The sequence below is a fragment of the Leopardus geoffroyi genome, chromosome C3 (genome assembly GCF_018350155.1).
Source record: "Leopardus geoffroyi isolate Oge1 chromosome C3, O.geoffroyi_Oge1_pat1.0, whole genome shotgun sequence".
Classification (NCBI taxonomy): Eukaryota; Metazoa; Chordata; class Mammalia; order Carnivora; family Felidae; genus Leopardus; species Leopardus geoffroyi.
This window is the reverse complement of record NC_059338.1, coordinates 119,779,907-119,792,137: the sequence shown is the minus strand read 5'-3', so window position 1 is coordinate 119,792,137 and position 12,231 is coordinate 119,779,907. Positions and strand designations below refer to the sequence as shown.

Below are 12,231 nucleotides of genomic sequence, written 5' to 3'. Positions count from 1 at the left end.
GGCTTAGTTGGCCTGACATGACTCTTGATTTCCCCTCTCCCTGGCTTGTGTGTGCTCACTCTCTCTTAAAAAAAAAAAAAAAAAAAAAAAAAAATTCAAAAAATACATATCAACACATAGAAAAGTGGTTTATCTGAACCAGAGTTTTTCACAATGAAGCTTAAATCTAGTGCTTTTTGGTCATGAATTTTTAAGTTATTAAGTAATTATCCATCCCAAAAAATTTCAAGGAAAGCCTAATTATTCATAAATTTGCATTATATTTTAATTTTTTTTAACGTTTATTTATTTTTGAGAGAGAGAGAGACAGAGCACAAGCAGTGGATGGGCAGAGAGTGAGGGTGACAGAATCCAAAGCGGGCTCCAGGCTCCGAGCTGCCAACACAGAGCCTGACGTGGGGCTTGAACTCACGATTCGTGAGATCGTGACCTGAACCGAAGTCAGATGCTCAACTGAGCCACCTGGGTGCCCCAAAATTTGCATTTTAAACAATATAACTTCCTTAACAACACTCCAAAGAAGTTGTGAAAAATAAAAATAACACTGTTATGTAACCAGGATTGATTTGTTATTATGGGATTATCATTACATTCAGAATGTAGTTCCAGTTCCATCATTTCTGAAAGTAATTAGATAAAAGGCCAATTATTTGTAAAGTTCAGTCCTGATTCATGAAAAGAATAAGAAGGATGAATGATCATTTCAGAAAGGCTTACACCGCCATTCTGTCTCATTCTTATCATCCTCCATTTAAAATCTATGGAATTTGGCGAGTTAACTCTTCTTCCTAAAATATTTAGCTGTTTGAGTAGATTGGTGAAAGTGTTCATGGATCACTGGGTAGTTGCATGTTTTAATGTTTGGGTATATTCAGATGCTGGTACAAAAGAGAGGAAGACTTACGGAGGCTTTTCAGAAATCTCAGAATCTCTTACACTCCATGGTTTCTCGGGTTCTCTATAGACTCTTCCATTGAGAACAAATACACTTCCCACGTTTTTTTTGTTTTTTGCCTTTTTGATATTTATTTTAGAGAGAGAGCATGAGCGGGGGAAGGGCAGAGAGAGAGAGAGGGAGACAGAGGATACAAAGTGGGCTCTGTGCTGACAGCAGAGAGCCCGATGCAGGGCTCGAACTCACTGTGAGATCATGACCTGAGACAAAGTTGGATGCTTAAACAACTGAGCCACCTAGATGCCCCACTTCCCACGTTCTTATTTATCCTTGCCCAAAATTTCAAGGTGAATATAAAACATATGAGGAACTAGAATTGAAGGCTCCATGGTAAGTAATTCCCATAACATTCACAGTAGCTATTAGGAAACCTAGGATAATCATAATGGCTAACATTTGTGCTATATATGTTGTAAACACTGTATATCTATTTACTGATTGAACTTTCACCATAACTAATTGAAATAAATACCAGTATCTTTCCCTTTTTCCCAAGAGGAGCGAAAACACAGAGAGATCACAGCTAGGGAGTAGAAAAGCTGTAATTGACATCCAGTTATATCTCTCTGAGCTCTCTCTGCCTTCTGCTTCTCTGTTCACTTTGATGTGTGTGATTTTTATAGTGTCTCAAAGGTATAGTGTTCAGCTTTTATACTTTGATAGACTTCAAATAATATTTCATCATCCAACTTAGCGATTGTGTTTTCACCTCCTCTGATAATTGTTGGCGGCATCTGACAAAACAATCTGTCATCATTCTATTGGCCAGTTTTAAAAGGCTTCCAGAACCTACTCTGTTGGTAGTAACCACTCTGCCAGTGCCTTTAGTGTCATCCCTTGGTAGGAGGATGAATTCAGGTACTTTTCAAGGATTGGGATAATCTTTAAGGCCTTAGTACAAAAATGGTATTCCTTTTTCTAATCATGGACTTTTAAAATCAGTTTTTATGTTACAGAGGGGATACGGATGGGAGTGTGCATATTCTGTATATAACACATTACATGTTTTTAGTCCCTTACCTACAATTCAGAATCCTAAAATCTTTAAAACCAAAGGTTTTTTCGTGAACTCCTTTGATGTCAAAGTGACTAGAACTGACTTAAATGTATTCATAGTTTATCATGCTTAGTGTGAGTATCTCTACATTTTGCCACAGAAATAGTATTGTGTTTAATTACAATGTGTAGCCCTCAAATCTGCTTGGTTATTAGTGTAATATATAGTACACATGCCATATTACTTTTCTAAATTTCGAAAACTAATGGATTCTGGAACATACTTGACCCCAAGGATTTCAGACAAGGGATTATAACCCTGTGCTAAGGAGTTTAAGACAAATGATTTCATTTCACCAGAGACAGTATCAATACAAGAAGGCTTTTTGGTGGGAATTTTTTTTCTCCCTCCCTTTAGATCAGGAGGCTCCATTTGAAGGGCACCTGGGTAGCTCAGTTGGTTGAGCATCCAATTTTTGATTTCGACTCAGGTCATGATTCCAGGGTTGTGGGATCAAGCCCCTGGTCACGCTCTGCACTGAGCATGCTGCCTGCTTAAGATATTCATTCTCTCTCTCTCTCTCTCTCTCTCTCTCTCCACCTCTCCCTCTCCCTCCAATATGCATTCTCTGTAAAATTAAAAAAAAAAAAAGCTCCTTTGATAAGTTTAGTTGCTATAAATATTGATAGTTTTTTAAAGCTAAAATGGGAGGCAATCCTGGCATCTGATAGGACTAGGTTCAAATCCAGCTCTACTGTTTAATGTGTTAACTGTGTGATCTTAGGCAAACTTAATATTCTCAAAATTTAGCTCCTCCATTTATAAAAAGAAGATAATCCTCAGTTAACCACCTGATAGGATTGTTTCAAAGGTTAAATGAGATAATAAAAAACATCTACCATATTCCTTGGACGGTGATAGATATTTAAGAACAATACTATTTTCTTCTCCACTTCCCACTATCTGTAACTTCCAGTGTGAAATGACTTTTTCTAACACATAATTATTCTTTTATTAATAGATCAGAGCTCTGTATGGTTTCAGGCAGAACTGATTTCACAAGTTTATTAGACTTTTGTTTATAGCTTTTTATTTTGAAATAATAGAAAGTTGCCAAGAAATGTATAGGGAGCTCTCCCTGTGTGAACATAGTGTGTAACTGCAGTACAATATAAAAATCAGGAAATTGGTGTTGACAAAATCTCCACTTTGCCTATTGTACCTGCACTGTGTGTGCATTCTGTGCGGTTTTATCATGTATTGCTTCGTGTAGCTGCTACTGTGATCAAGATATAGAACTATCCCATCATCAAAGCCTCCCTCGAACACTACCCCCTTTATAGCCACCCACTTACAAGCGTGAATTGACTTTAAAGAAACTTAAGATGCATATACACCAGCAGTTCTTCGTGTCACACCTTTTAATTTTATTTATTTACTTTGAAAGAGAGAGAGAGCAGGCTGGGGGAGGGGCAGAGAGGAGAGAGAGAATCGCAAGCAGGCTTTGCTGCCAGCGCAGAGCCTGACGTGGGGCTCAAACTCACGAACTGTGAGATCCTGAATGACCAGAGCCGAAATCCAAAGTTGGATGCTTAACCTACTGAGCCACCCAGGTGCCCCATTCATGTCACACTTTTAAAAAGGAGTAAAAATGATACTCAAATCTTGAGTATTTCTGCCTTTTTCTGCTTTATTTGAACAGTTATAGTAAGGACAAATGTGTGGTGCTTTGAGATGTACATATCATAAAGTACAAGGAAAAGTTCTCAAGGATTAAACATGAAAGTAGGGAGGTATGTCCTGTAACTTAAATGTCATAATGGCTGAAAGTAAGGGTTTGGATACATTCATTAAGAAACCAAGTCTGTGGGTGTGGTCTTATATCTGTAGAGAAGAAAAATGCTTTGCATAAACTTCTAATTTCCCACCTGTTACACATTTCAAATACTAGCTTACGTGTAATTCTCCATATTCTTTCACGAGCAAGGAGCCTATGATTCTGACCTCCCTCTCTCTCTGCCTTCCCTTTTTGTCTTTTTTGTTAGTTTGTCCTTTCACTCATCCTTATACCATTTGTTAACAGATGTTTGTATTGCAGCTACCGTAGACAGATGTTTATTTTGCAGGACACTGCCTGGTGGCTGGGTATGCACACGTCAGAGTTTCTCAACTTCACACTGTTGACATGGTGGGCCAGATAATCCTTTGTTGTGGGTGGCTGTCCAGTGTATTGTACATTCCTGACCTGTACCCACTAGATGCCAGTAACATCTCCCTTTCCCCTGGCTATGACAACCAAACATAGCTCCAGACGTTGCTAACTGTCTTTGAAGTGGGGGGCAAATTTGTGTCCAGTTGAGAACCACTGATGTGTATCAGTAATAATCTCTAATCAAAGATATGCCATCCTGCCCCACTCAGAACTTCCCATTATTAACAGCTTGCATTACTGTGCTACATTTCTTAGAATTAATGAACCAGTATAAATACGTTATTGTTAACTATAGTCCATAGTTGACATCAAGGCTCACTCTTCGTGTTGTATGGGTCCTATTAGATTTAAGAAATTCATGTTGTCGTGGACCCAACATTACAGTATCCTACAGAATTGTTTTACCACTCTCCAAATCCCCTGTGCTCCGTCTATTTATCCTTTACCCCACACTCCTAACAACCACTGATCTTTTTGCTGTCTCTGTAGTTTGGCCTCTATAGTTGGAATCTTCTTTCACTTAGCAATATGCATTTAAGGCTCCTCCATGTCTTTTTATGGCTTGACGTCTCATTTCTGATACTGTCAAATAATATTCCATTGTATGAATGAATGTACCCCAATTTTCTTACCCATCTTGGTTGCTTCCATTTTTGCCATTATGAATATAGCTGATATAAACATTCACATGCAGGTTTTTGTGTGGACGTAAGATTTCAACTTAACTGGATTGAAAACCAGGACTGCTTTATTATATAATAAGAGTATGGTTATTTTTGTAAGAAACTGTTCAAACTGTCTTCCAAAGTGGCTGGACCCTTTTGTTTTCCCACCAGCAATAATGAGAATTTCTCATGCTCTGCTTCCTTACCAGTATTTTTACTAGTTAATTATTATCACTTTTTTTTTTGCAGTGCTGAATCTTCCCACCCAGAGATATTTTATGTGTCTCTCCATTCATTCTGTGTTTTAAAATGTCTCTTAAAAATGTTTTTTAGTTTTGTTTAGATAAGTCTTGAGTGTAATTTTGATGTTGAACTTCTATCTGGTCATTGAGCTAATACATTTTGGTCAAATTAATTGGGTACTAATAGCTTTTCAGTTGATTCTTGTGAGTGCTCTTTTTTTATTATTATTTTTTTTAATGGATCAGTTATTAGGGTCTTTTTAAGAAATTTAGAACACCAGTTTGTGAGGGTGAACTCCATTTGTGAGAGAAAACACAGAACAGATATAGCCCTGAAGCTAAGGGACAGCTTTGATTTGTGGGAGCATTTGCGAGTCTGCAGCTTTCTGATCAACTCTGTGCTGTTCTGTAATCTCATATTTCCCTTTCTCCATGTTGAAGATCTCACCTTCCTGGTGTCTGGGTTTACTCAGCTGCTGCTTCTTGAAGTAAGCATCAGTGAGATGTTTTGGGATTTTCACACTGCTGATACCAGTTTTGGAGGAGGTGGCAATGACAGATTTCTGGTGTGTTCTACGCAGAGGAAGTCGATTGAGGGCCAGAGGTCCGATCACAAGTAGCAAGCCACTGCTCAGTCACTTCAGGAAAACCACCCTCTTGCCTCTGTGGGGCACAGTGAAGGTGATCAAAATGAACCCAGGAGTGATGCTAGCTTGCAGTTTCCTCACAGGCTGACTGAAAGGGTTGTTGTTGTTTTTTTGCCGTGGCTCAATAGCTTTCCAGGAACATCTTCAGTAGGATAATACCTAGGCACTTTGTGAATTTTAACCACTCGGGTACCACCATTCCTGTTACCACCAACTGGTTTTGTGACAGTAGCAAGAACCTTCTCCTTTTTCTTTTCAACTCTGTATTTAGCTGCTGAATACTTCTTCCTCTTGTACATGGCCTTTCATAGCTGATCAGGAATATCTGCCAATTCCTTTGCCTAGGCCAGGGTTTTGGCTGCAGTGGGGCTTCCTGTTCTTTGGCATTTTAGCCCTGAGGTTACTCTTCTTAACCTTGCATTAGTCTGACCTTCTTGGCTTTGATTTTTTTCTCCTTAGTATTTGGCTTCTCAGCTATTTTTGCCTACCATCTTGCAAGATGGGTCAGAGATCCTGTCGAGTGTTCTAAATAAACTTATCCTCTGTGAGTGAGCATTTTATTTCCAGTATTTTTCACTTCTTGTCTTAATGCATCGTCAAAGTAATCAGCAGTATTGGAGTGGTGGTTGTGATCTTCCTTGTTTTGTTCCTGACTTTAATTTGTTCCTGACCTTAATAGAAATTCTTCTAATATTTTATAGTTAATATACAATGCTTACTGTGGGTTTCTGATAATCTAGACTATTTTTCTTGATTCCTCTTATCAAGTGTTTTATCAAGGTTTTATTGAATTCTTTTTGGTTTGTATTGAAAATAGTCATGGCTTTTATCTTTTAATATGTTAGCATAGTCAATTTCCTAACATAATATCCTAATATTGAACCATCTTAGAATTAATATTGAGTTTCAACTTTAGGGTTAACTTACCCTTACAAGAGTAAACTAAGAAACTCCTTTTTACTCCTTGTTACTTTAAGTAACATTGAGAGTGATCTGTTCATTGAAGGCTTCATAGGATTTTCTCAGAACACTAAGTGAGCCTTGTGCCCTTTGGTGGAGTGGTATGATCTTTTATCACCTTTTCAGTTTCTACTCTGATGAGTCCTTTCTTTCTTTTTATTTTATTTTTAAAGATTTTATTTTTAAGTAATCTCTACATCCAATGTGGGGTTTGAACTCAACCCCAAGATCAAGAGTCACATGCTCCACTGACTGAGCCAACCACGTGCCCCATGATGAGCCTTTTCAATTTTTCTTTCTCTTGACTTAGATTAGTTAATATGGTTCAGACTTACAAAGTTGTATGTGGCATTCCTAATGTTATTCATATTATATATTCTTTATAAAACTTGGAAAGGTATATTTCATGGTTTCTCCATCTTACTGGTAAGAATTCATCCGAAGCATTTGTTAAAAATACAGATTCCCAAACCTTCCTTAGAGATTTCCCCTAGAGATTCAGTAAATCTAGAATGGGAACTGAGATCTATACTTCCAACAAGATCCCAATGGGATCCCATTTCTTATCAGTAAGTTTGGAAATTCTGATCTGTTTTATTGGTTTTTAAATTCCTTCTACCATTGCCCCCCACTCCCAATGGACCCTCAGCTCTGGAATTGAGTGCTAAGCTCATTTATTGCCATTCTTTCTTATATTCGTGGATACTTGTTAGGCTTTGTCCAATAGCCTTTGATACAAGTGTTTTCATTGCCATTAATTTCCCTAAAGTCTATAATTTCATTATTTCCTCTTTAACTCAATAATTATTTAGTTTATCTTCTAAGCATATTGATTGTGAATTGGGGGAGAGTACTATCATTTTTATGGACATAAAAGTATCCGTTTTCTGGGGCATCTGGGTGGCTTAGTGAGTTAAGTGTCTGACTCTTGATCTCACCTCAGGTCGTGGTCTCACAATTTGTGAGATTGAGACCCACATTGGGCTCTGTACTGACAGCTTGGAGCTTGCTTAGGATTCTCTCTCTCTTTCTCTCTCTCTCTCTCTCTCTTTCTGTCCATCCCTAGCTTGCACATGCATGCATTCTCTCTCTCTCTCTCAAAATAAATAAACATTTAAAAAGAAAGTTACCAGTTTCCTCACCAGTAAAGTGGAGATAATGCTGGTATCTGTCTCAGCATAGTTCTGTGAAGATTATTACATAAGATAACCCTTAAAAAGTGTTTAACAGATTCTGCCAGACTTTCAGTAAACATTTTAATAAGTTGTATTTTGTATTGCTTGTTTCTAGTTTCATTGCATTGTAATTAGAATGTGGCCTCCTTATTATATAATTGAGGATTTTCCTTTGGTCTTTTATATTGGTTTTCTAAAAATTCTCAGCGTGTTTGGATGGAATATGTATATAGTAGAAACTCAAAGCTACCTCTCTGTAATTTAAGTCAGATGTATTGTGTTATTAAATTTTTCATATAGTTAATATTTCTACTGATGCTCTTTAATCTGCATAGTTTTGGGAGAGGTATGTTCAGTTCATTTCTTCCTCTGTGATTTGTCTTTAATTTATTGATTCAACAAATATTTACTGTGTTCGTATGCAAAGCATTTTCTAACAGTTGGGAAATGCAAGAATGACAAAGTTTTTGTACCATTCTGAACTTAAAGAAATGAAAACAAATAAAATGATTTCAGAACATGAGAAATAAAACAGGTTAGGGCGTGGTGGAAACAACAGTAAATAAGGTACTCAAGCACTGCCTCAAGCACATTCTGAAGGTATAATTGGGCATGCACTCTAAATGATAAGAAGCCAGTCATGAGATATTAGGAGGCCACAGGAACAGCAAGTGCACATCCCTTAAGTGGGAAGGAGTTTGCTATTCAGGGAACAGAAGGAAGGCCATCATGAGAAGTCAGGCATAACTGTGGAGCAGATTAACGTAGTCATTGTCATAGGCTGTGGTAAAAGAGTTTGGAATTTATTCTGGTGGTAATGGGAATCCACTGATGTGTTTAATTAGGGGAATGAAAAAATCTTACATGTTGTGAAAAAGATTACTCTGAGCCGTCATTTGGAGAATAGCTTGTAGCTGGACATGAGAAAAAGCAGCAGACTAAAATTAGGAGGCTGTTGATAGTAGTAAAAGCAAGAAACGATGGACCATAAGGTAGTGGTACAGATGGAGAGAAGAGCTGAGAGCACTCACCTGCTGTTGAATTATTGTAGGAGAGGAGTTTTTGCCTTGAACAACTGAACAGTGCTGTTTAATATCTCATTTTATTCCTCTCTAACAGTTCGTTTTTGTGTGCTGTGTTTTAGTATGCAAAAGATTTATGACTTTTTTCTTGGACTGGATTATCTTATCTCAGTTATTCCTCTTTTCCCATTTAGTGTTATTTTGCTTTGAAAAGACTGCTGCTAACTAAGCTTTTTTGTTTTTGGAAATTAATTTCTGCACTATTGAAGAGTAAATATTAAATGAGGTAATTATTTAAGTGAGCATTATATAGGAGACACCAGAAGTTAGCCTCTCTATGCACATTCTTTTTTCATTTTACTGTGTTATCTAATAGTATTTGGTACAGGGTAACTGTAAATACTTTATTTCTTTTATGCATTTTTTTTCCCCAAAGCCATTCTCTTCCTCATATTTAGACAGTACTTGACTCATTCTCTTAATATTTTGTGCTTACCATTCAATTCCTTTTAATACTACACTTTCCACTATTTAAGTCTTCCCTCTGAAGATGCCATTACCTTTAATTAGGTCTCCCTTCCCCATTTCAATTAGAACGTTATGTGGAATTTTCTAATACGTTTTACTCAATAATCTATGTCTCTTTCCAGTTTTAATTTGACTTCACTTTAATAGTGACACATAATTGAAATGCTTTGATCACATTTAAAATGAACATTAAGGGGCTCCTTGGTGGCTCAGTCGGTTAAGCATCCGACTTTGGCTCAGGTCATGATCTCATGTTTTGTGGGTTTGACCCCTATGTCAGGCCCTGTGCTGACAGCTCAGAGCCTGGAGCCTGCTTCAAATTCTGTGTCTCCGTGTCTCTCTGTCCCTCCCATGCTTGCATGTGCTCACTCGCTGTCTCTCAAAAATAAATAAAAACATAGAAAAAAAATTTTTAAATGAACATTAAGAGGGTGCCTGGGTGGCTCAGTTGGTTAAGTGTCCGACTTCAGCTCAGGTCATGATCTTATAGTTCGTGAGTTTGAGCCCCATGTCGGGCTGTGTGCTGACAGCTCAGAGCCTGGAGCCTGCTTCAAAATCTGTGTCTCCCTCTGTCTCTGTTCCTTCCTCACTTGCACTCTGTCTCTAACATTAATAAAACAACCAAAAAATTTTTAAATGAGCATTAAATTGTATTAGTGGATCCCAGTAGTGAGTCATTTCTTTAGAAGGTGTAGAATGAATTTCTGTATCTTCTGGCAGTCCACTGTAGTACTATCTAAATGCCACTATTTCCCCCCATTGACATTTTTGATAGTAGCTACCATTTGCATAGGAGAAGGAGATTGAAAGGGATCTTTAAAAGTTTTTATATATAGGGGCACCTGGGTGGCTCAGTCGGTTAAGTGTCCAACTCTGGCTCAGGTCATGATCTTGCAGTTTGTGAGTTCGAGCCCCGCGTCAGGCTCTGTGCTGACCGCGCGGAGCCTGGAGCCTGCTTCGGATTCTGTGTCTCCTTCTCTCTCTGGCCCTCCCCCACTTGTGCTCTGTCTCTATCAAAAATAAATAAATGTAAAAATTTTTTTAAAGTTTTTTATATAAACCATGCAGACTTTCAGAATTGATCATTTGGAAAAAAAAAAAAAAAAAGCATGTTATCCTCATACTGGTTTTTCTTTTCCCCAAGTTAAAGTTATTAGTGTGTGTGTATACAATTTACCCTTGAACAATAAGGATTGGAACACCAACATCACCCCCCCACAATTGAATGATTTTGTATAACTTTGGACTCCATCCCCCTCCCTGCCGCCAGGTTTTAACTACTAATTGCCTATTGTTGACTGAAGCCTTACTAGTAACATAGTCAATTAACACATATTTTGTAGATCTGTTATACACTGTCTTCTTACCATACAGTTAGCTAGAGAAAATGTTAAGAAAACCAGAGAAGGAAAAAATACATTTACAGGTTTGTACTGTTTTTATTGGAAAAAATCTACATATAAGTGGACCTGTGAAGTTCAAACCTGTGTTGTTCAAGGGTCAACTGTATTCTTAAATTTTTATTATTTATATATTCATCCCTAAATATGAGCAAGAAAAAATATAATCTGCCTTATTTATTTTCATCAGTATCTGATACATTACTCACCGTCAGTTAGGTACTGAATCAGTGTAACTGGCGAGTTGTTTGCTTTGTCATTTCCTGATAGTTCGTCTTATTGATTTTCTCTTTTCAGTTAATGGAGAATCATCCTCATCTGCACCAACTGATAACGCTTCCACTATGGATACTGTAATAGTATCTGAAGAAACCGCCTTGTCTTCAAATTGCACTAATACTACTGTTGAAGATCCTCCAGTTCAAGAAATAATGACTTCCTCAGAAAACAATGAATGTATTCTCTCTACTAGTGCAGCATTTGGATCTGAAGCTAGAAGTACTTTAGACCCTGCCACCTCTAATTCTGGAAGTAGTTCTGCTTTTGAGGCAGCCAAATTAAGACAGCCAGATGGCTGTGTGGAACCTGTACGGCAACAGTCTGGAAATGCCAACACAGAAACCTTGCCATCAGGGTATGTTAAATATATTTTTTAGAAGTTTGACTTAATTTGAATAGCAACTTTTTGATAATACGACTCTTGAATGTGTATGTAAAATTTTTCAGTTGTTTAGTAATTTGAAATCAAAGCTGGAATCTGATTGATAAAATTTGTGTATTTGCCACAAAGTACTTTTTAAAACTAAGAATGCTCACTTATGAAATATGTGCATTATAAAGGGAAAAGAAAAAACCTGGGGTTAGTTTGCAGGACACTCTTGATTTGATTCTTGGTTTATTTTTACTTTTAGATAAGAATGATCATAACACTATGTAATTACCTCAGTTTTCCAGCTTCCTTTATGGTCTGCTCCCCAGGCCCCAACATAGCCATCCTTTTTCTTCATACTGAGTGCTGGGGAAAGTCACTTAACCCTGCTGATTAGCTCTGTTACAAACTCAGGTTTTCATTGCTGCTTAATAATTCTTAGTCTCTTTTAAATTTCCCATTGCAATTATTCAGCTTCCCAAGATTTCCTTTAAAGAGTATTCTGTGTGTGTGTTCCATTTGGTCACCTATTCCAGCTTTACTTAACATGTTTTTTTGATTCTTTTCTTGGTTCTGATGATACTAATATTACTGAGTCTTTCTTTGTCTCCGACTTCAAAAAGCTTATTTATAGTGGCTCAGACTTGTAAACATATATGCAGTACAATTTGACAACACTGTACTAGAAGTACAGCACTTTCCTACACAGCTTACAGCAGTTAGAATGTCTTCTCTTAGAGATATTGAAACTGCACTTCTGGAAGGTCTTATTGCCCTCA

General features: G+C 37.4%; 1 protein-coding gene and 1 pseudogene across 7 annotated transcripts in view; one reads left to right on the top strand and one right to left on the bottom strand.

The window, feature by feature from the left end:
• WWP1 (WW domain containing E3 ubiquitin protein ligase 1) overlaps nucleotides 1-12,231 on the top strand; it is a 134,866-nt gene that overhangs the window by 75,079 nt on the left and 47,556 nt on the right. For 6 of the 7 annotated variants that reach the window (XM_045454570.1, XM_045454569.1, XM_045454573.1 and 3 more), the window contains one exon: nucleotides 11,101-11,437. In XM_045454570.1, the coding sequence (XP_045310526.1) occupies nucleotides 11,101-11,437 (337 nt within the window). Of the gene's footprint in view, nucleotides 1-1,748; nucleotides 1,814-11,100; nucleotides 11,438-12,231 lie in introns of those variants that run through there. The other variant, XM_045454574.1, reaches the window with a different exon arrangement.
• On the bottom strand, nucleotides 4,789-6,539 carry LOC123585736 (annotated as a pseudogene).